At 45.0% G+C, this 23,534-nt stretch overlaps 5 protein-coding genes across 10 annotated transcripts; 1 reads left to right on the top strand and 4 right to left on the bottom strand.

Annotated features, from left to right (window-relative positions):
- Positions 1-39: 39 nt before the first annotated feature.
- LOC6740388 (poly(A) RNA polymerase gld-2 homolog B) lies at positions 40-5,356 on the bottom strand. Of its 2 annotated transcripts, none has more exons than XM_039298160.2 (7): positions 4,105-5,356; positions 2,573-4,044; positions 2,033-2,504; positions 1,766-1,979; positions 1,566-1,709; positions 968-1,277; positions 40-905 (listed from the first exon to the last, which is right to left on the bottom strand). In XM_039298160.2, the coding sequence occupies exons 1-7, from the start codon at positions 5,161-5,163 to the stop codon at positions 479-481; spliced, it is 4,098 nt and encodes a 1,365-aa protein (XP_039154094.1). In that variant the 5' UTR covers positions 5,164-5,356; the 3' UTR covers positions 40-478. The 2 variants fall into 2 exon arrangements, with proteins under 2 accessions (XP_039154094.1, XP_039154093.1); XM_039298159.2 differs by having other exon boundaries at positions 2,573-4,047; positions 4,105-5,355.
- Positions 5,357-6,188: 832 nt separating this feature from the next.
- LOC6725638 (NADH dehydrogenase (ubiquinone) complex I, assembly factor 6 homolog) lies at positions 6,189-7,823 on the bottom strand. Its single transcript, XM_016173699.2, has 4 exons — positions 7,585-7,823; positions 7,401-7,515; positions 6,546-7,171; positions 6,189-6,344 (listed from the first exon to the last, which is right to left on the bottom strand). The coding sequence occupies exons 1-4, from the start codon at positions 7,764-7,766 to the stop codon at positions 6,263-6,265; spliced, it is 1,005 nt and encodes a 334-aa protein (XP_016039014.1). The 5' UTR covers positions 7,767-7,823; the 3' UTR covers positions 6,189-6,262.
- A 3,856-nt stretch (positions 7,824-11,679) lies between these two features.
- LOC6725735 (glycine-rich selenoprotein) lies at positions 11,680-12,537 on the bottom strand. Its single transcript, XM_002106700.4, has 3 exons — positions 12,378-12,537; positions 12,236-12,320; positions 11,680-12,176 (listed from the first exon to the last, which is right to left on the bottom strand). The coding sequence occupies exons 1-3, from the start codon at positions 12,394-12,396 to the stop codon at positions 11,924-11,926; spliced, it is 357 nt and encodes a 118-aa protein (XP_002106736.1). The 5' UTR covers positions 12,397-12,537; the 3' UTR covers positions 11,680-11,923.
- Positions 12,538-12,651: 114 nt separating this feature from the next.
- Positions 12,652-13,653, bottom strand: LOC6725734 (glycine-rich selenoprotein). Its single transcript, XM_002106699.4, has 3 exons — positions 13,475-13,653; positions 13,323-13,407; positions 12,652-13,260 (listed from the first exon to the last, which is right to left on the bottom strand). Exons 1-3 carry the CDS (start codon positions 13,491-13,493, stop codon positions 13,038-13,040), a joined length of 327 nt encoding a protein of 108 aa, XP_002106735.2. The 5' UTR covers positions 13,494-13,653; the 3' UTR covers positions 12,652-13,037.
- Positions 13,654-13,704: 51 nt separating this feature from the next.
- On the top strand, positions 13,705-23,104 carry LOC6725732 (anoctamin-6). Of its 5 annotated transcripts, none has more exons than XM_039296342.2 (10): positions 13,705-13,948; positions 15,833-16,082; positions 17,275-17,702; positions 18,941-19,513; positions 19,577-19,632; positions 19,896-20,466; positions 20,530-21,151; positions 21,215-21,420; positions 21,493-21,774; positions 21,836-23,104. In XM_039296342.2, exons 2-10 carry the CDS (start codon positions 16,070-16,072, stop codon positions 22,079-22,081), a joined length of 2,997 nt encoding a protein of 998 aa, XP_039152276.1. In that variant the 5' UTR covers positions 13,705-13,948; positions 15,833-16,069; the 3' UTR covers positions 22,082-23,104. The 5 variants fall into 5 exon arrangements, with proteins under 5 accessions (XP_039152276.1, XP_016039008.1, XP_016039009.1 ...); XM_016172703.3 differs by having other exon boundaries at positions 17,275-17,789; XM_016172704.3 differs by lacking the exon at positions 15,833-16,082 and having other exon boundaries at positions 17,275-17,789.
- Positions 23,105-23,534: the final 430 nt, after the last annotated feature.

The following is a 23,534-nucleotide window of genomic DNA, read 5'->3' as shown; positions in this document are numbered from 1 at the left end:
GCATGTGAAAATTGAATTTAAATTCGAGTTACCAGACACTTGGCTGTTTTGTTGCTTTTTTAATTTACAGAACTTGCAATTTTACATTTTCGGTTGACATGTTGTTTTTCAAAAAGATACATACACACCACTGGAGGAACGAACATCGCACACCTCCGTGGCTGTTTACAATAATTAATGAAATTCGAGCAAACAATTCGAGTGTTTATAGGTATAAATAGGAGAATATAATAACATTTAACAAGATAGTGTATGTAATGTAAAAGTCTATTGAAATTCGATTCCAGTCGGGCGGCTGCTTTCACGTTCTTTTCCGTACGGATTCGGTTCGGATTCTTTTGAATTTCAATTTACAAGCTTTCCTGTTTCGATTTAACATTGCTGCACATATTACCTATCCATTTAGTTTCTTCATTCTTGTTTCCAAGTACCATAAAGTTGTGCTTTCTTTTTATGTTTGCCATTTAAAGGGCTCCAATTAGGCGACATGCGCTGCAGTCGTTTCGGCATAAGTCGAGGCTGCATTTGGGTTCAATGTGCTGGACACTGGATTGGCACCTTCTCCTCCTCCTCCAGTACTTCGCTGCTGACCGGAAATGGGATGGAGAAGCTGCTGCTGGTGCTGCAGCTGGGGAAAGTGCTCGGGCACGTGGTGAATGGGGCGGAAGATGGTGGCCAGGTCGAGCGTGTGATCGAGGCGACGTGCCGAGACCAGAAAGACGGCCTTCACACGCTCAAATGTGGGCGCATCGTAAACGGATCGCGCCGTATTGGACAGATCGAAGGGCTCCTCGATGTTTAGCTCCTTCCACTGGTAGACATCGTTCTTGGGGCTCTTCGCCATTCGACATGTGGATACCGGCAGGACACCACCAGTTCGAATCGAGATGGCAAAGTTTCGGAAGCTGTATGCAAACGAACAATGGGAGATTACCTGCAATGGATTCGAGATCGGATCGGGACTTACTCAAAGCTGCTATAGTACTTGAAGAAACCCAGAAGGTGCTCGCCGAGCGTCTGGGTGTTTAGCGCCTGGTAGGGCTCGATGGGTTCGATGAGATCCAGATCCAGGCAGTCCTGCTGTCCCAGCTGAAACTTCTCCGGGTACAAGGAGTGCAGGCAGGGCAGGACGTGGGGCACACATGCGTGCTGAAGGTAGTGCAGAACCATTAGCACCAGCGAGTAGCTGGAAATGGTCATGCGCTTGGCATCGTTGATGTCGTGATACTGCGCCCAGAGCTTCACGATCACCACCAATGGTCGTGTACGCCAATCCACTACAAGGACATAGTTTGAGTTAAAGCATATTCTCTATACAAAGTGGGAAACACAATTGACATCGAACATATTTAATGGATTCAGACGATAACTCGCATTTCTAAACTTACTTGTACACTATCTTTTGAAAGGATTGCTAGATAGCTTTTAAAAACATTTAGGACAGGCACTCAAACGCACACCAAATTCTTTCAGAACTGTTTAAGCTGCTTTCATTGACAAGAACATGAAGAATTTTCAATACACAATTAAATTTTAATTCGAAAGGACTCTGAAGGTCATCTTACTTTGGGCGTAAAGTTGTAGCAGATAGGTGTTTTTGATGCCCACGCAGTTGTTGAAGTTAAGATCGACCTCGATGCCATTGCTGATGTCCTTGAAGCGCAGAATCGGCACTCTCGCCTCGATCAGATTGAAGTCCTGGAAAACCTCTGCAAACGACAGTCACTCTGTGCCGAGATCAGTGTACGGAATACGCTATCCTTACCCGTGTCCTTCAACACCGCGTTGAATAAAGTGAGAATGATCAGAGCCTCCGTTCGCTTCTCGTTGTGGAAGTGATGGTGTTGGTGGTACTGATGCTGGTGGGGGTGTACCCCCTGCTCGGGCAGCAGACACATGTCGATGTCGGAGGAGTCCGTTCCGAAGCCCGTGATGGTGGATCCAACTAGGCAGATGCGATACCTCTCAAACATCGGTTGCTGTATATTACGTTGCTATTAATAATGTTCACACATCGATTATCTTAACTTACATGCATCCATAGGTGCAAGTAGCGCCAGAGACGCATTTTAAGCTTAAACTTCTTGTGCGTTTGCTGGGCTCCCCTGAATCTCTTCCAGATTTCCGCCGACAGATTGTCGTACTTGCACATGCAGATGAGCTTCTCTGGCTGCACGGTGACCTCAATGTTTCGCGCTTGGGCCAAGTAGCGATCGGGCGGCAGGATCATCTCGTACCAAGGCCCTCCGGCTCCAGCAGCAACTGGCGTCGGGTTCGGCGACGAGATGGACGGATGTGGTGGTGGTGGCGGTGGGCGGTGCTGGACATAGGAGCTCATTGCATGTCCGCCCATCTGCCCATGTGGACGATGACTGGCATGCGATGGAGGATGTTGCTGGTGCAGTGGATGCTGCACACGCATCTCGGGCAGATGCGGTGATAGCTGGGCAGATCCCAGTGCGCTGGGAGTTGGCGAAATGGAGAGGTGGCCATTGTGGCCCAAGCTGGAAATAAATGCAATGACCCAATTATCAGCTTGGCCTCACCTGACCTCAGTCCGTCTCCAACTTACCGACTGCGATTGCTTGTACCGCTCCAGTGGGACTCACTGCCAAGTGAGGATGAGGAAAGTGCTGGCGATGCTGGTCGCAGTGCACCGGCATTCCCATCATTGTTGTGCGGTGATGTTCCGGCTCCAGTTCCGCAGCTGGATCCGTAGGAAGCCGGGTAGCAGGGAGAGCTAGAGTGTGGCCACACGGTAGCTGGAGGCGCCTGGTGACCCTGACCCGGATTGCAGAGCCCGTCGGCAAAGTGAAAGAACATATGTGGCGGGGGCGGCGGCGGAGGATGTGAACTCGTTCCAGTCGGGATTGGGTGCGACGACAGCTGCTGCTGCTGCTGGGGCGGCATAATGTAGTGCCCCGCCTGATTATAACTGGGACTCGTGGACAACTTGTCACAACTGGCGGCCGCGGCAGTTATGGCCTCATCTAGCTGGGCGCAGCTAATCATTTTTGTGGGCGTTGTCGTGGTCACCGGCGACAGCAATCCGTGGCTACCAAGCATAGCCAGCGGTGGCGGTGGAAACATGTTTCGTACGTGGTTCGCTGGCGCCGGCAGAACAGAACCGGACACCGGAGCAGATACGGAGCGAACCGCCGGTAGCAGTGCTCTGTCCACAGCTGTCGGCGTTGTGCTCGAAGCTGGCGTTATCGAAATGTTCGGCTTGCTGAGCAGCGATGGCTTGACCACCGGTGTTGATCCCGCTGCTGATGCGGTCTCGCCGGTTGCCTCCGTGTCCACGTGAATATAAGTAAGATTATAGATATTTTGGTGCTCGGAGCGCGTGGGCGTGGAACCAACTTCGCCCGTCATCGGGTTATAGCTGTGCTGATAGTATCCGTTCTTATTATTCCCACCCTGCATCCGGCGGTGCATGGCGTTGAAGTGGCTGCTGGCCAAGATCTCGATGGTCTTCTGTTGCTGATGTGGATGGTGGTGCTGTTGCTGTCCAGATGCGGATCTGTCCGCTGGATCCCCACTCTTTCCCGGTGGACTATAGTGCATCTTCTTGTTGATGCCGCTGCCATTGTCACTGTGCTTCCGCCGGAAGTGCGGATGCGTGTGCTGGTGCGCATGATGTTGCTGCTGATGCTGGTACTGCTGATAGATATTTTGGGCATTACGGTACCGCTGCTGCTGCTGCTGGTAGCCAGACCCCGTCGACTGATGGCCATATTGATGCCGTGAGAAGTTGCTGTTGCCGTTGCTGCTACTTCTAATAATGTTGCTGCTCCCCGTATTACTGCTGGACTTCTCAGTGCTATCCGGAAGCATTTCCTTCTGCAGGAACGAGGCAATGGTCAACTGCTTAGGTTGCGAATAGTAATACGGATAGTAGTTGTGCTGCTGATGCTGCTGGTAGCCCGAGTTGCGCCTGTGCTCGATGGACAGTGACTGCTGTTGCTGCTGTTGCTCCGATGATGTTGCGGCTGCTGCTGCAGCTGCTACTGCGGCCGCCGACACAACTGCTGCTACCGTTTCCTTCTGAAAGTAGTCATGGATTAAGCCCTGAGTTGAGAGCATATCTAAGCAACTACTCACATCTTTAAGCTGACTGGCGCTTGTCTGTGGGTAATTAGTTTTCCAGAAACTCAGAGGTTGCTGTCGCGGTCTCTGCTTGACCGTCTGATCCTGCTCCTGATCCTGGCTCTTACCCATGGTTGCTTTAGTGACATCATCTGCACTCGACGATTCTGCAGTGGTCCTGTTGCTGTTGCAGCCACCTGTTCGAGTTCCATCCGTTTCCGTCGATTCTGCTGCACCTTCCGAGCTGCCGGATTCCGATTCCGATTTGCGATAGTAGGCGGCAGTTGCGTCCGCTGATGAGTTGCGTCGCTTGGTATCAATGCTACTGGTGTTGTTATTTCTGCAGCTAATATTATTGTTGTTGCTGCTGCTGCTGCTACTGTTCTCATTGAGCCATTTGGCTGACTTTGTTCTGTTGATGCAACTGCTGCTGCTGCCAGTATTGTTGTTGCTGCTGCTGCCAGTGTTATTGTTGCTGGTGCTGCTAGTGTTGTTGTTGCAGGTGCTGCTGTTGTTGTTGTTGCTGTCGCTAGAGTTGCAATCAGACACGAGTGCGTTGACAACATTCTGATTCTTCATCAGCGCATCGTTGTTGTTCGTCGCCTGCTTCTCTTGTTGCAGCTGCATTTGCTGTTGATGCTGCTGCCGCTGGAAGTACGAAGATGTCTGCTGTTGCTGCTGCAGGAGACTGTTGCTGCTGCTGTTGTTGCCATTGCCAAAGTATTTTTTTCGGGCCCACGAGTGACTGTTGTTGCTGTTGCAGTAGTGAACTGGCTGCTGTTGTTGTCCCTTGATGACCTCGTTTTTGTTGTTGCTAGTGTTGCTGCTGCTGTTACTGCTGTGGCAACTATTCACCTGGCGCAGCAGATTGACCGTCTTATTGTTGTACTTCCCGAACTTCAGATGACACTGTCCCGGCTTGGAGATCGGCGATCCGGCGGACATTCGTGGCCGGAACTCGAGTTGCTGCGACTGCTGCTGCTGTACGGACGTGTTGCATGTTGCTGTGCCGCTGCTCTCGGCAACATCTGCGGCAAAGATCTTCATATCGCCGGATATTCGGGTGCTGAACATATCCCAGGTATCGGGTTTTCTAGGGTATGCGGCTGTCGTGGCTCGAGTGCTCGGCCCGTGCGCTCAGTTGCTTAGAACTAGTTTTAAGTTAGGGTAAAATTATGTTTTATTTTTTTAGTTTCCTTTTCAAATGCGAAAACTTTTTAGATTTTTTATTGTTTTTTTTTTTTTTTTGTTTTGATATATATGTATTATAAATTTTGTGTATTTTTTATATTTTTTTACTTTTTCTTTCCTTTTTGTATTTTGGTGCTTTTAGTCAGATACACTTTATTTCATTTCAGGATTTTTATATATTGACTCTGACTTTCACTTTCAACGTCCACCAGTGTAAAGTACCGTATTTTCACACACACACTATCCTAGTATTCGTAAATTGCGGTCACCTTGCTTCTCCTCTCTTTGATCTTCTCGTTTCGTTGTGTGTGATAGGAGGCTTGCAAGAACCGTTACATGCGAGGAGAAGCGAAATCGCAACGCAAAGTGGGCAAAATAAAAAAGGCAATAAAGGCCGGCAACTAAAATAGAGAGGGAATCTGGGCTTACAAAGTTCAATCCAGGAGTGCGAAGAAAGCGCGCCAAAAACTCACCATGCCAAGAATACGGGGGCGTTGCAATTTTCCCGGAACCAGCAACCGGAAGCCGGAAACGGGACCAAAAACAAACGGTGCTTATCTTGTTGAGCGATCGTCGCACTGCTCCGTTCTCATTAATATCCAACACACACTTTCCACATCAATTCTAACATTCATAAAAAACTAAAACTGCTCCCGAAACGCTCTGAAATCAGCTAGCAACTACTGTACCAATCGGGTCTTGCATCGTATCCACCGATACCTTCTTCGGGACGAACCTTTGGTGCACATGTCATCGATAGTATTTACGTCCCGATTCGAAGCGAGATAGCGATATTCCTGCAACCGCCTTTAACCCTTTTCATCCAAAAGATCTACGATCCGATTCACTTTGTAGTCTTATAAAAATTGGAAATCCTTTTCTATTGATCCGAGAAAAAGTAAGAGCTCTTATTTTAAAGTAATTTTTATTAAAGAAGTCAACAATGAAGAATTTTTTCGTACTACTACTAACATAATCGCTATCAGAACCGATTAAACAGCGACTTCCAGAATAAACGTGCTGGTAATAAGGTGTCGCGGCCTACGCAGCTCTTGTGGGTTAGCCTATAAGATAGAAAAATTATTCTATTATTATGGGTTTGTTAATAAGAAGGGTCCCCTCCATGGATACTGAACAAAAAACAAACTATAGCTAGGTGAAATAAAAAGGCAAATAAAAATAACATCTTAACTACAAAAAGAACTTGGTTGCCTTCTGTGTTTGTCGCAAAATAAAACAAAGTTATATAGAACAAAGGAACTCACAGGAAGTTAGCACGGCGGAGGCGCTCCAAATATGCATCCGTGGCCACGGCGGAGAGGAAGATCTTGCGCACCTGCGGTGGCACCTTATCGTGCAGCTGCCTGGCGAGCTTTAGGTGCGTATTAGCGGCACTGGCCACATCGAATATACAGTCCTCGACACCCTTGTCGTCGCTCTTGGAGCGAATGATGCGCTCCTGGCTGACGCCATGCAGCACTAGCACCTCGAGCGGAATGCAGGGCGCCTGCTGACGTCCTGCCAGCGGTATGGATCGCAGCAGGGTGGCGATGCCCTGGGCCTTGCCCAAGTGGGAGGCGGCATGATCAGCATTCAGGTCACGCACTCCGCCCACCTCCAGCAGTAGGAGCAATAGCGAGGAGAAGGTCTGTTCCGTGTACTCCTCCAGCTCGCGTATCGACTCAAATGCATGGGTGGGCGGACGTTCACGTGCTGTGACCAGACGGCGCAAATAGACCTTATTTAGCTTGCGACTGCCCACCGTGTGCTTCAGTTCGCGCAGGACAGGCTGGTCCTCCACGTACGATCGTTGGGTATCCGGCTCAAAGCACTTGTCTATGGAGTCGTGCCAGAACTTAAGGCGCATTTTAGCTATTTGCGGCTCAATTTGCTGCAAGGACACATACATTATATAAACGATTTTGTTGGACAGAATGAAAAAAGAAGTTTAAAAAAAATACGCGGTTTCCGTTTAAAAGGGAGGAGAGAAATTCCACTCTTTCAGTGTATACAAGAAATTAACTCTGTTAACAGCTGAGTAACAGCTCCTTCTGAATTTAAGGCACCACGTTGTTCTAACTTAGCAAATAAGCCCCAAGGAATTTCGATGCTCCACTCACATGGCCGCTAACCGATCTGGAGACCTCCACATTGAATGCACGTAGGGCGAATGCAGCTCGTCGCAGTTCCCGCGGCAGGAGCAAGGTGCACAGGTAGTTCTCGTAGTCGTATTTCCTGGTTATCCGAAATATATCCATATTCAATTACACGGATAACTTCAATCGACAAGTTTGCGCTACTTACTCGACTAGACTCATGCAATGTTTGGCCCCGTATCCATTCTTGTCCGTCTCAACCACTTTCTTTTCCTTGGGAACCGCATTGATCTTGGCCTCCTGGTGAATTCCGGCATGCCTGACAATTTCTTGGCCGGACTTGGCGTTGAATAACAATCGGCAATTCCAATTTCGCACCAGGCGCCGCATCTGTGCTTCTTCTTTCCACCAGACAACTGAACATATGTTCTGAGCGGTGCTGCCAGATGGCGCTCGGCTTGTCAGAAAGTGGCCACATTTGGGGTATTCTCGATTACTCGGAAATTAATTTTGGCGGAAGATTCAAAATCCTGTATGTGACTTGTTGGTAAATTTATAATAGATTATTATAGCTTAGCTTAGGTATATTTAAACTATACCTTCCGTAAGTATTGTTTTTGTACAAAAAACACCTTACAAAAAATGCGAAAATTTGGCGAAAAATTAATTTTACAAAATCCGTTTAAAAGTGAAAGGGGTGGTTAGTATTGGTTATAAGGAGTATAAAATGGTAATCCTTTTTGCTGTGTGACCATTTTTAGTCAAGTTATCGCCAAAAAAGGTCACCTTCTGGAATTCCTGGTCACCTGGTAATTTAAACCGAAAAATCAAACAATTTGCATTACAAAATACGCGTTTTTGTGCCGAATTTGTTAGATTTTTGGATTTTTGGTACCAAGTGATCATAATCAGTAACAGGTGTACTCTGAAAACCAACTGATCGTTGGTCACCTTCTGGAATTCCTGTTCGCCTGGTAATTTAAACCGAAAAATCAAACAATTTGCATTACAAAATACGCGTTTTTGTGCCGAATTTGTTAGATTTTTGGATTTTTGGTACCAAGTGATCATAATCAGTAACAGGTGTATACTGAAAACCAACTGATCGTTGGTCACCTTCTGGAATTCCTGTTCGCCTGGTAATTTAAACCGAAAAATCAAACAATTTGCATTACAAAATACGCGTTTTTGTGCCGAATTTGTTAGATTTTTGGATTTTTGGTACCAAGTGATCATAATCAGTAACAGGTGTATACTGAAAACCAACTGATCGTTGGTCACCTTCTGGAATTCCTGTTCGCCTGGTAATTTAAACCGAAAAATCAAACAATTTGCATTACAAAATACGCGTTTTTGTGCCGAATTTGTTAGATTTTTGGATTTTTGGTACCAAGTGATCATAATCAGTAACAGGTGTATACTGAAAACCAACTGATCGTTGGTCACCTTCTGGAATTCCTGTTCGCCTGGTAATTTAAACCGAAAAATCAAACAATTTGCATTACAAAATACGCGTTTTTGTGCCGAATTTGTTAGATTTTTGGATTTTTGGTACCAAGTGATCATAATCAGTAACAGGTGTATACTGAAAACCAACTGATCGTTGGTCACCTTCTGGAATTCCTGTTCGCCTGGTAATTTAAACCGAAAAATCAAACAATTTGCATTACAAAATACGCGTTTTTGTGCCGAATTTGTTAGATTTTTGGATTTTTGGTACCAAGTGATCATAATCAGTAACAGGTGTATACTGAAAACCAACTGATCGTTGGTCACCTTCTGGAATTTCTGTTCGCCTGGTAATTTAAACCGAAAAATCAATCAATTTGCATTACAAAATACGCGTTTTTGTGCCGAATTTGTTAGATTTTTGGATTTTTGGTACCAAGTGATCATAATCAGTAACAGGTGTATACTGAAAACCAACTGATCGTTGGTCACCTTCTGGAATTCCTGTTCGCCTGGTAATTTAAACCGAAAAATCAAACAATTTGCATTACAAAATACGCGTTTTTGTGCCGAATTTGTTAGATTTTTGGATTTTTGGTACCAAGTGATCATAATCAGTAACAGGTGTATACTGAAAACCAACTGATCGTTGGTCACCTTCTGGAATTTCTGTTCGCCTGGTAATTTAAACCGAAAAATCAAACAATTTGCATTACAAAATACGCGTTTTTGTGCCGAATTTGTTAGATTTTTGGATTTTTGGTACCAAGTGATCATAATCAGTAACAGGTGTATACTGAAAACCAACTGATCGTTGGTCACCTTCTGGAATTCCTGTTCGCCTGGTAATTTAAACCGAAAAATCAAACAATTTGCATTACAAAATACGCGTTTTTGTGCCGAATTTGTTAGATTTTTGGATTTTTGGTACCAAGTGATCATAATCAGTAACAGGTGTATACTGAAAACCAACTGATCGTTGGTCACCTTCTGGAATTCCTGTTCGCCTGGTAATTTAAACCGAAAAATCAAACAATTTGCATTACAAAATACGCGTTTTTGTGCCGAATTTGTTAGATTTTTGGATTTTTGGTACCAAGTGATCATAATCAGTAACAGGTGTATACTGAAAACCAACTGATCGTTGGTCACCTTCTGGAATTTCTGTTCGCCTGGTAATTTAAACCGAAAAATCAAACAATTGGCATTACAAAATACGCGTTTTTGTGCCGAATTTGTTAGATTTTTGGATTTTTGGTACCAAGTGATCATAATCAGTAACAGGTGTACTCTGAAAACCAACTGATCGTTGGTCACCTTCTGGAATTCCTGTTCGCCTGGTAATTTAAACCGAAAAATCAAACAATTTGCATTACAAAATACGCGTTTTTGTGCCGAATTTGTTAGATTTTTGGATTTTTGGTACCAAGTGATCATAATCAGTAACAGGTGTATACTGAAAACCAACTGATCGTTGGTCACCTTCTGGAATTTCTGTTCGCCTGGTAATTTAAACCGAAAAATCAAACAATTGGCATTACAAAATACGCGTTTTTGTGCCGAATTTGTTAGATTTTTGGATTTTTGGTACCAAGTGATCATAATCAGTAACAGGTGTACTCTGAAAACCAACTGATCGTTGGTCACCTTCTGGAATTCCTGTTCGCCTGGTAATTTAAACCGAAAAATCAAACAATTTGCATTACAAAATACGCGTTTTTGTGCCGAATTTGTTAGATTTTTGGATTTTTGGTACCAAGTGATCATAATCAGTAACAGGTGTATACTGAAAACCAACTGATCGTTGGTCACCTTCTGGAATTCCTGTTCGCCTGGTAATTTAAACCGAAAAATCAAACAAGAAACAGATAAAGAATTTTACGGAAGCGGTCAAAAAAATTTAACTGGGCGTATGGAATATTAGAATTTGTTTTTTGGGGAAAGAAGCCATGAAAAGAAGATAAAAACTTTTTTAGAGCCGGTTAAAATAAATGCTTATTTTACATTCAAAGTAGATATAGCTACATATATCTCGGCATATATAAATTACAATATGTATAAGTACAATATGTATAAGTGAAAAACACAAATAAATGACATTGTATATTCTGAATATAGAATGTCATACCTCGTTGAGCTCGTAATTAAATTTCCAATCGAACTGTATTCAAACATTGAAATTTTATTTTTTCGCCATTTTTCGCAAATTTTGATGATGTTACCCCTTACAAAAAAAGCGAAAATTGAGCTAAAAATTAATTTCCCTAAATCCTTCAAAAAATGACATGGATCGTTAGCCTTGGTAATTAGCTGCTCAAAACAGTTATTCTTTCATCTTTATAGCAAGTTTTAGCGAAGTTATGACGAAAATTCCGTTTGTAAATATTAAGTTTTTGTCAAAAACCGTTTTTCCGAATTTCGGTGATAAAATAATCCGTTTTTTTGCCACAACTTTAAAAATAATTGCCTGAATATGAAATGTCATACCTCGTTGAGCTCGTAATTTAATTTCTAAGTGAACTGTGTCCAAAAATAAGAATTCAATTTTTTCGCGATTTTTTTCAAATTTTAACGATGTTACCCCTTACAAAAAATGCGAAAATTTGGCCAAAAATTAATTTTACAAAATCCGTTTAAAAGTGAAAGGGGTGGTTAGTATTGGTTATAAGGAGTATAAAATGGTAATCCTTTTTGCTGTGTGACCATTTTTAGTCAAGTTATCGCCAAAAAAGGCAAATTGAAAATTGAGTTTTTTGCCAAAAATAAGTGTCCAGATTTTTTGTGAAAAAAATAATCGGTATTTTGATAAAAACATTGAAAATAATGACCCAAATAAGTCAAAAGAATGTAAAAGTACGATTCATTGTAAGTTAGGGAATTAAAAAAGTATATTTTTATGAAAATGTACATACATATATGATTGCATATTTTGAATTTTCCCAATTAATCAAAATCATTATGACTAAAACATAGCTTTAATATAAACGTAAAACAAAAACCTATCTACTTCAATTGCCGCATCACAGAGGTGAGTTGGATTAATTATTGGAGCATTTTGGCTAAGCAGCTCCGGGGACCAAAATGCATGAACTATTGGCTTAGCCGCAGCATCCTCCGGCACTGCAGGATTGGGAGGGGGGCGGAATGCGCCCAATTCGTTTGTTAGGCCTTAATCCGCCTCCGCGATATCCACCGCCGCCGCCACCGCCACCGCCACCACCTCCGCCACCACCGCCACCGCCGCCACCACCGCCCCCTCCACCCCAGCTGCTACTTCCCCATCCATTTCCTCGACGGAAGTTATCTCCGTTGCTATCATTTCCAGTGAATGGAGACAGGAACGATGCAAACCTGAAAGGAGGGATATGGGTTAAGGAATCCTAGACTCGGAACACCCATTGAGCACTCACAACTGTTTGACGGCGAACCATATACCCACGAATATGTCCAAAACTCGTTTCAAGTCCCAAGGACGTTTCTCCCACAGACGACCATCTGCAAAACAAAGGGCTTAGCATTCTGGAGATCATATGCTCATTCACTAGCACTCACATTGATCGACGTACGCCATTTTAAAGCTAAACGCAATATAGCGTTCAATATCTTTCGTTTCCTTGAAATATTTCCAAATCTGGGCCAAACCTGAATATTTTGATCTGTTTGTGTAGAAAACAAATTGACGTGGTGTTTAGAGATGGACAAGCAAAGCAGCTGATGAAACAAATATCGCATAGCCTACGCTGATGTCATTCGATAGTCTCATATGTTAATATAAATTCTTTTGGAATTTAAAATACAGTTTTTTATGAATTCATTAAAACAAAGCTTTTGCAAAAGTTATGGTTGGTATTTATTTATGTATTTTACCAGAATAACTATCCTATTTGGGTACTGTGACTTCGAACTTGCAATTGTAAATTAACGAATGTAAACCCGCAGACCGATAGAAAAAAACCTGTAGCCATATATTGGAGCTAATAGTTGATAAATGGAACCGACGACGGCCACGAAGCAGCGGCCAAGGAATCAGTGATCAATCGTATTCAGCAATTGCCCGCTCGAGTCCGAGTTTAAGACAACTGCGTCATAAGTGCCACGTGGGCGGGATAAACCGTGATATCTGGGCCATTTAGGGTGCTGCTAGACATGACCAGCCTTCTGTCGGCGCGACATCCTCCCAAGAGTCTTGGGAACCGGATGTCGCTACTATCCTCATCCGCCTCCAGCGGGCATATTACAGCTCATAGTCGGCTGAATGCGGCCGATCCGGCGGTTTGGTCTTAGTCCTCCTGATCCTGATCCAGGTCTTCCTCCTCCACCGCCGCCACCTCCTCCACCGCCGCCGCCCCATCCTCCACCGCCTCCCCATCCATTTCCGCGACGAGGGTTGGCCTGGCTATCGGTGCCCGTAAAGGGAGCGAGGAATGTGAGGAATCTGTGGGGGAATCATACAGCATTAGTTTTTTTGCACGACGTTCAGTCTAGTGGTAGACTCACAGCTGCTTAATGGCAAACCATATCCCGACAAATAGCTCCACAATCCGTCGCCAGTCCCACGGACGCTTCTCCCACACGCGCCCATCTGTGGAATTAGGCCAATGCGAAATGTGAGGGAAATTCAAGGGTGTACCCAAGTCAATTGCACTCACTATGGTCGATGTACACCATGGCGCCTCGCTATCCTCCGGGAAGCTCCAGCCACCCTCGATTTAATGCACTATTTAACGGAGATATATGTTTTTTACGGACGTTTTAGTTTCAACAAATATCTCAAAATACTACTAGGGATGGACCAGCTGCAATGTCAAGTCACTACCATCGTTCACCATAAACATACACCTATCGATAGATAATTTGGTGTTAGTAAACGCAAAACGAATAACCCAATCAACAGCTGATTGGATAATGTAATGCATCTGGCAACACTGGCCTCGGACGGTTCGGTTGTGGCGTTTAAGTAAATTTATTAAAAACAAGCCTCGCTGGCGGTCTCTTTAAGCACAATAATTGCTTGTCGGCTGTGCAAATCGAGTGGAGTGCGCGGGAGGCGGCATTCAATTGGGGGGCCAGTGGGTATGTTAACTACCGTGAACACCAGCTAAAGTCAACGACAACAAACCCAGGTGAGACCAACAAAGATAAATGGGTTTGGAATTATCACGTTGGCAGGGCATAGCCAGCTATACTAACAGCTTGTTCCTAACCAAAATCTCGATATTCCGTAGCTATAGTATTCAATGGTCCACCGGCGGCAGGCCTTCCGTTTATTTTCGCCCACTGCAGTTTGCTAAAAATAGAAATGTCCACATAGACAGAATCGAAGGTGTAGTGCATCATCATCAGAAAGGCCATCACCACCATCATCATCATTATCATCACCACCATCGTCATACGGTATTCAGAATTTTTGGGAATATAGCTTTCTCCGGCATGCTTCCATGTTCTCTCAACCGATTCGCGTGTCTTGGACTAGTTCCTCCCACCTTTATTTTATGGGTGTTCCATTATACACATGCCAAAACGGGTTTCGTTCCTACAGAAAGAATTCTATACGAGCATTCGGTTCGCACTTTGGTTTGTCAACAATCTGCGGGAGCAACTTGACCTTTACCTTTGCCGCCAACATGTTAACCCGTTCTCCCCCGTCAAACATGCGTCTGCCACCCAGGGATTGTCTGTACTCCGTCAAGGTTAATGCTTCTGGCTTCTCCCTTGGATTTTGGCATTCGAAAACAAATGTAGGTTGCACTTAGTATTTGAATCATTATCAGGTTGAATTTTGTTGAAAGAGCTGTCTCTAGGAAGAGTCATAAATCTATATCACAATTGCCCGTTTCTCGACTTTTATATATTTTATATAAAAATCCTGTCGTTGTTAGCATATTCAAACCAGACGGGTCAACTACTTGACATCAATCAGAATCGATGTCATCTTTTTTTTATAAGCAGTCAATGGCAGTCTAATATGTTAAAACAAATGTATTTCTTTCGAAAAACACAAAAATGTTTACCAACTGCGGTAGTTAGATTACAAATGTAGTGGGTTCCCATTTTCTAAATGCTCAACTTTTAAAGAACCATAAATTAGCATTAAAATAAGCATCACCTATTATCAGTTTTCTGGTTGTAAAATTGTACAAAATTAGAAAAAAATGTTCACCATCGCATTAAAAGCTGTGTATATATGCCACAATAGTAGCATAACACATGAGAAATTGAATCTAAACCACAATCGACTGTTCGGATTTATTTACTTTTTAAGATGAGCAAAAAAAAGTTGCTCTCTCGTGAAATATTCGACGCAAATGGAGATTTTTTCTGTATTAATGTTCATATGACTACAGTGGGATATATATACATATAATGTGCAGCTATAATATTCTTAATTTTCTTAAATATTTCATATAAATATCATGTGAAACAAGACCATTTTTTGAAATACTGAAACTAAAGTATGTAGAACTGCAAGATCCCTTAACTGAATAATTGATTGAACAGAAGTTATTTCTTCTATTTTTCTGGATGCTTCTGAAGTCTGGCATATTTGTATATTCTTGGGGGTGCATAGACTTTATGGCACTCATTTTCCACCGATTTCCGGCCACTGTGCGACGTCACTTCTAGCTGCACGCCTATTTGGGCAATCAGTTTATTGTGGCGGTCGGCGATTTGTGAGGTTGGTTGGTTAGCTGCCTGGCTGGCTGGCTGGCAAACCCGAACCGAATTTGTGTATATTTCTGCCTCTATTATTCTTTTCGTACTCTGTTTTCAGTAATCGCCAAACACTCGCGTTGTACGCACATTTCATTCCCACTGGCTCAACATTTATTTTTCCCTCTGACATCATTCGCGGGTGAATCTCTCCGAGTGTTTCGCTTTCGCTTTTGGTTTCAATTTGTTGCTTAGAAATTTCCAGTTTTTCGTTTTTTTTTTTTTTTTTTTTTTTTTGTCCTGTGGAGCCACGACCTTATTCCCTGCATCAATTGCTCTTCTTCCACTGCCGGCAGTCCGAGTATCGTAATGCGTGGAAGTCGGTGCCGCTGCGCAGCCGCCGAGAAAGTGCCGAAAGATTCAGGATTCAAGAGGGAGTCGCTCGCGACGAGGGATCAGAAGGAGCAGAAGGCTCAGCAGGATCAGCTGGATCGCTGGTAACAGACCGCTGGAGGGATCAGCGATCGATCGACTTCCCCCACAAAACAAACTGCCGCCAAGACATTCACCTTGCTCTTCCCCAGCCACCAATCATGTATTCGGCGGGTAAATAAGTTAACTGAGTAAACCACCATTCCCAACATCGCACCCGTTGTCATGCAAATTTGTTTGGTTGTTCTGCTATTTATGTACACACTTAATGAATATGTCGGATCGTCCAACTTGTTTCATTTCGTTCGCATAATATTGATCTTTGGAGCGTTGTCATTGTTTAGTTCTTGTTTCGAGCTTGATTTGGTTCTGTGTGTCCGTTTTTAGTTTGGGATTAGAACTGGGCTGGGGGTTTCCGGCGCCGGAAACTGATCATCACCATCTGCAGCAGTGGCCACACCAACCATTTGTGTATCCATCCGTCCATCCAGCCAACCCTCGATCCATTCATTCATCGAAGTTCTCACACGCACTCTGCCATGGACATGGAAACGCACTTGTGGGCCACTTATGTAATTGACCGCATTTAAATGAGTCAGGCGGCGGCGGTATCAGCGACAGCTGGAGCCCGATAAGTTGGCTTCCAAATTGGGTACGCCTGAAAGGCCATCAAATTCCATCATCCCCATTATCATGGCCACAGACTCACTATCGGGATTTTCGGGGCTTATCAGTAATTAATATTAGCGGGTCTGATATTTCGATTAATCTCAATTAATAACATTGCGGAAATACTCTATTTATTGCATTTATTTAACTTATTTCGTTGGCACTTGTGAATGATCTCCGAAAAATTTAGTCTTATTCATTAAAATATTATTTGCTCTTCATATTTTGATGACGCTACAAGCTAAATATGTCGCTCTTTTCTAAGTAATTAATAATTTAATGAAGTTGCTATTATGTCATGATGCCCAATTGGATATTCGTTCTAGAGGGGATTGGGTCAAACACTTTCGTTTTTTTACCAGTTCAAAGTAATTTTATAGAATGATCTTTTAAATCGCTAAATCAGAACTATCAGCTATCATTTGTTAAACTAAAAGAACATCAAGAGATCATATTTCATACCATATTTAATGCAAAATCAAATTGTTGTTACTGTTCTTGATAGATACGCTTATAAATTAAATGTAATTGTGCACTTTTTTGTGTAATTGAAATGTGGCAATGTAACAACTAACTCATCAGCACCACCGCCTCACCTCACCTCTCAGCTCAACTTAACTCAACTCATCTCATCTGAATCTCACCTACTTGTAATGCGAGTTCCAGTACTTCCGACTAATCTCAAACTTCGTTGCAGTCCGCACCCACGACTACGACTATCCCGAATCTGAAATGGACGAGCGGGAGAGTCTGTACTTCGACACTATATCGCTGGCGGAATCGGAGGCGGCGGCTGCTGCGGCGGCACATCGCAAGTCGATCTCGCAGTCGCGCAACACCATCTACCACTCGGCGGTCGATCTGGCGGGCGATGAGGGAGGAGTAGGAGGCGGAGGAGGAAGGTTGCGTTTGGGCGGCGGAGCAGCGGCCGAGCACGCGGCGCTGGCCTGGCAGCCCGGATACCGCCAGTCCACAGCACTAGAGCACCTCAACGGCGGCGGTGGTGGTGATCACACGGATGCCGCTATTGCCGCCCAAATGATTGCCCTGCAAAACGGACGAAACCACCTGCCCACCGGGATCGGTGTGACCGGAGATGGAGGACAAGGAGGTGGTGACGATGAGGTCTCTAGACGTCTGTTAAGAACTAGTAGCAACATTTCTAATAAAGATAAGAAATTGCCAATAACATACTCCCAGTGGAAATCAAGGGTAAACAACGACAGTAGCATACGATTCCAAATCAACTTTCAAAACCAAATACGTTCCACAACGATTAAGCACATGGCTCCGGTTGAAAGCCACGCTTTTGCACTGCCGCCGATGTCCTTATCCCTCGCACGTCCATCGATCTCACCTCCATGTTTGTCTTGCAGTTGCGGATGCGCCGGAGTCAGTCAGTCATCTCATTCGCCATTCGCCAGTCACATTCACCCATCTGCCGGATCGCTCATTCCCCAGCTTTCACACACGAGTTTCGATGGTCAGTGGTGCAGTGGTTGCTCCTACGCACTCCGAGGAAACTTTTAACAATAGTACTTAGAATATCTCTTTTCAAATTCATACCTAATTTCACAGTGTTCCCTTTGGAAATGCAAAACAAAGCGATAGTCTAAAGATTATTCAACACATAGAAGAATGAATAGAGGCTCCGTAACTTTCATATTCATAGTAGAGAATCGAAGAGGATTTCGCGTTAAGGAGCTACCACTGTACCCACACCAGTCACACATACGATTGCCCCGCTGCTGTAATGATACACACACATTTACATATGTATTCTGCACTTGATCAAGTTCTTGCCGCCTTCTTTCACGCTCTCCTTTGTTTGTTTATATTTCTCTATTTCCTATAGTTTGCTTGCGGGATTGGGTATGAACACTTAATGCGAATTTTGTATACTGTTATTTAGTATCTAAGTCGGGCGTTTTGTTACTTTGGAGCAGCGCTACTGATTGCAGCAAACAGCTGGGCCATCCAGTAGAGCCTGCAGAGCGGCCAAAATCCAATATTTGCGTGTAGTGTCTCGACCACGACGGTTGTGTTTCGGTTCGGTTCGGTTTGGTTTGGTGCCCGGGCTGTCATCATGCTGAACTGCTGCCTCCTGCGCGGATTGCGCTCGGGAGATCGGCGGGAGGAGTCCGCCACGGTGATAGGGTGGGGTGACCAGGGGGAAATGGCCAGTAGGCAAACACGCACCCACACGCTTTGTTTCCGTCTAGTTGATAAGCAAATGTATATTTTTAAGATAGCTCTCGAGTGACTCACCGTGACACTGATTTATACTAATGCTCTCCATCTCCGTTACTCTCTTTCCGCTGTTCATCACGTGCTCCTCTCCGGATCTCTCGGAATCTCTGCAGACATACAGACGCTTCGACGATGGCAAACGGAGCGTGGACTTTGTGCTGGCGTACAACGGAGAGACGCAGCTGGAGGAGCATCGGCGCAAGTGCGAGATCTTTGAGGCGAATCTGCAGCGGGAGGGCTTACAGCTGGAGCACAACAAGGTGCAGCGCGTCCACTTCATCAAGATCCATGCGCCGGCGGAGGTGCTGTATCGCTATGCGGAAATACTCAAGATCAAGGTGCCGCTCAAGCCGATTCCCGGCCAGGATCAAATCTTCGCCGAGTCGGCGCACGAGTTCAAGACCTGCTTCAGTCGCATGTGCAAAAGTCTCTTCAGCTCCGTCCAACTGAATACGGCCCTGTTTCCGGAACGCGAACCGCGCATCCATCTGGAGTTTTCCCGCAACTACCTGGAGCTGTACGATACGGAGCACCCGAACTTTCTTGACGCCAGCACCCGCTACTCCATCATCAATTTCATTCTGCAGCGCCAGCGTTTCGTGGAGGGCGAGGAGACGGCCGACAATCTGGGCATCGAGAAGCTCGTCCAGGATGGCGTGTACACCTGCGCCTACACCTTGCATGATGTGGGTTCTAGATCCATTTCAATTCAAATTTTCCACTCATAAGGTATACATATTTTATTGCAGAAAGACGATCGCGATCGGCTGCTAAAGGAGTGGGCCAACATATCCAAGTGGAAGAAGTAAGCAAATCTGTTTAAACAATAGTTGGATTTCTTGGAAAGCCTGCTCGAGGAGCGAAATCTGATCTCTCAGAAGCAAGCTCGATCAGACATACAATCTAATTCCGCTGAAGCAGGTGTTATGTTAGAAGATCTTATAACTTGATATAATGTAGCATTCCTGGTAGATCTATGGAGCTATAGAAGCGGAAGAAATTATAATATCATAAGATTAGCACTTGATGGAACCAACTAATAGAAACATTACAACCACTTTATTGCAGCCTGCAACCACTGGACCAAATCAAAGACTACTTTGGAGCAAAGGTGGCACTCTACTTTGCCTGGCTGGGATTCTACACGCAAATGCTAATACCCATTAGCGTATTCGGCGTGCTCTGCTTCCTGTACGGCTTCATCACGTGGAATAGCGATCCGATTAGCCGGGACATTTGCGACGACAATGGAACGATCATGTGTCCACAGTGCGACCGCAGCTGCGACTATTGGCGACTGAACGAGACGTGTACCTCCTCCAAGTTCAACTATCTGATAGACAACAATATGACAGTGGTGTTTGCCTTTTCGATGGCCATTTGGGCAGTGGTTTACCTGGAGTTCTGGAAACGCTACTCGGCGGGCCTGGTGCACCGCTGGGGACTGACTGGCTTTACCCACCACGTGGAGCACCCGCGTCCGCAATACTTGGCCAGAATATCGCGCACCAAGAGGCTGGCCGGAAAAGCATATGAGCAGGACCAGGCTGGCAAGCGGACCATCTTGGATCCGGATGTACCCTTCTGGAGTTTCAAGTTCCTGCCAAACTTCACCAGCTATAGCATTATGGTCTTGTTTGTGAGTATACCTCGACGGATCTGGTGCCATTGGAGCCGCGTTATAATGTTTATTCTCTTACAGATTTGCATATCAGTCATTGCCATAGCGGGCATAATCATCTATAGAATGGCTCAGCGAGCATCGCACAGCATTTTGGGCAGCGAGAATTCCATGACCTTTAAGGTTATGATATTGCCCATGACGGCGGGCATCATTGACCTCATAGTGATCTCTCTGCTGGACATGGTCTACTCGAGTTTGGCTGTGAAGCTAACCAACTACGAGTACTGTCGCACCCAGACGGAGTACGATGAGAGCCTAACTATCAAAAACTATGTGTTCCAGTTCGTCAATTACTACTCCTCGCTCTTCTACATCGCCTTCCTCAAGGGCAAATTCGTCGGCTATCCGGCGAAGTACAATCGCGTGCTGGGCTTTCGCCAGGAGGAGTGCAATCCTGGCGGCTGCCTTATGGAGCTCTGCATGCAGTTGGTAATCATTATGGCTGGCAAGCAGGCGGTCAATGCCATCGTGGAGATGCTAATCCCCTATTTGATGCGCACCTTCAAGGAGCTGAGCTACCGCCACGGCTGGTACAAGAGCCACCAGGACCAGCGTCTGGTGCCCTACAACCAGTTCACCGAGGACTACAATCTACTGCCTGCCGAGAACAACTCGCTCTACGTGGAATACCTCGAAATGGGTACGAATTTCTCTAACTTAGCTCGAAAGTTCCCTATTATTTATTAAAAATTTTCCTGCGCAGTTGTGCAATTCGGCTTCATCACACTGTTTAGTCTGGCGTTTCCATTGGCGCCGCTGCTGGCCCTGCTGAACAATGTGATTGAGGTGCGCCTGGACGCCATCAAGATGCTCCGCTTCCTGCGACGGCCAGTGGGAATGCGAGCGCGCGACATTGGCGTTTGGCACAGCATCATGACCGTCGTCACGCGGATTGCCGTGGCCTCGAGTGTGAGTCTGTGGAAGATATGTCTGCCCCAATTGCTTTACAATTCGTCATCCAAATCCTTATCCTCTTTGCAGGCAATGATAATCGCATTTAGCACGAACCTCATACCAAAAATAGTGTATGCCGCCTCCATGGGTGATCCCGAGCTGAACAACTATCTGAACTTCACGCTGGCCGTGTTCAACACCAAGGACTTTCAGGTGCAGCCACTGCTCGGTGGCAGTCAGCATGTGAACGAGACGGTGTGTCGCTACACGGAGTTCCGAAACTCGCCGGAAGATCCGCATCCCTATAAACGCCCCATGATATATTGGAAGATACTGACGGGTCGGCTGGCCTTCATCGTCATCTACCAGGTGAGAATGATCAGTGCAAATCAGATAAAATTTCCAGCTAACCTTGATCCTGTCGCCACAGAACATTATCACCATGCTGCAGGGCATCCTGCGCTGGGCCGTGCCGGATGTCTCTGGTCGCCTGCTGAAGCGCATCAAGCGCGAGAACTTCCTGCTGCGGGAGCACATTATCGAGTACGAGAAACAGCACGCCATGAAACTGGTGCAGACGGAACTCAATGGGCAACAGAAGTCGGAAGGTGAACTGCGTCAGCGGAACAACGAAACGGTGATCCGGAGTCGCGACGAAGCCACCTCGTTCGTGTAGGAAGCGGCGAATGGAAGCTGCATGTTCGTCAGATCATTCCTTGGTTTCCGCCCACCCCCAGAAACACGTAGTTAGCTAGACTTTTGTATATACCGACACGCGAATATCTAGGGATTGTCGATCTATGGGGATCGCATGGATGCAGTGCTTCGTACTTACGATGATTTTTGTACTGTGTTTGCATTGGAAATGCTCAACGAATATGGGGCATCGGAGCCCCGAGTCAAGCAATTGCATTTTTATATACATACACGAATAGGATTTTATATTGTTAGTTGATTTCCCAAACGGATCATTGTATTTTGTACAATGTGTAACCCGACTCATCCATCACCCGGTTGGATCAACAGTAAGGCCAAGTCGCTTTAGCAGCACACAGAGATATACTACAATTCTAGGTATATGTATTTGAATATTTTTAAATTATATACACCACACCACACCACACTACACTACCAAACCACACCACACGTCCGAAGTGCATTAACGAGGAGTATTTATGATTTGGAAAGGGGGCAACTCCTGGTGGCCATGTTGGATCGATCATGAGCAAAACGATCACGAATTATATACACCACAAGTGGGTGCGAGCTGAATGAGCAGCTGGCAGCCCATCCATCCAGACACTAAGAAACAATCCAATGTACCTTGCAATGTTGCCCACAAACCGAGAAGCGAACTCAGACATATGTATGTGCGTTTCATCCACCTGCTCCTAAACCCCCACAAATCCATCGTTTTTATTGTTGATTATTGGCCAAGCGAGAAGCGAGAGCATTGCACATTTCGCAATATTTTGTAGAACTCTAAATGCTACTTACCAGTGCGTAACACCTATAGTGAATTGTTGTTTTGATAAACATATTTATACGATACGAACTAAAACTAATCATAACAGCTACGATTACGATAGAGATTAAGCCAGAAACAAAACAAATTGTGTTGTGTGCCCGGGATAAAAAAGAAAATATGAAAAATAACAAATAAATCAAATGGGTTTAACTCCATTAATGTGAACGGTGATCATCGCCCTGTGTTTATCCATATGTAGTATATGATGGGTTTGTATATGATGCATATGCAAATACAAGTATATTTTCGTAGATAAGTAAACCGGATGCACTGGATAAGGTGGCATCCAAATTGCTCAATTGAGAGGCGATGAAAGCAAATCAATTGGAACGCCACCCAGCGACCTGGCTGGACAACATTCAATTGACAGAGACACCACTTACTGCCCCTTGCCACCACCTAGTTCCCAGTCGAGCAATCCACGGATTACGAGCGATTGAGGTGTAACTACACTGGGAAAACACACGCACACAAACTGCGTAGTGACGAAGCGCACCTGCAGCAACCATTACTACTATACTATGCAAATCTGCGGTGGTCGTGCGATCTTAGCGAGTGACGCAGACTTATAGATCTACATAGATCTCTGCTATATTTTCAA

The sequence above is a fragment of the Drosophila simulans genome, chromosome X (assembly GCF_016746395.2).
Source record: "Drosophila simulans strain w501 chromosome X, Prin_Dsim_3.1, whole genome shotgun sequence".
NCBI lineage: Eukaryota > Metazoa > Arthropoda > Insecta > Diptera > Drosophilidae > Drosophila > Drosophila simulans.
The sequence above is the reverse complement of the archived record's forward strand: the minus strand, read 5'-3'. Positions and strand labels throughout refer to the sequence as shown.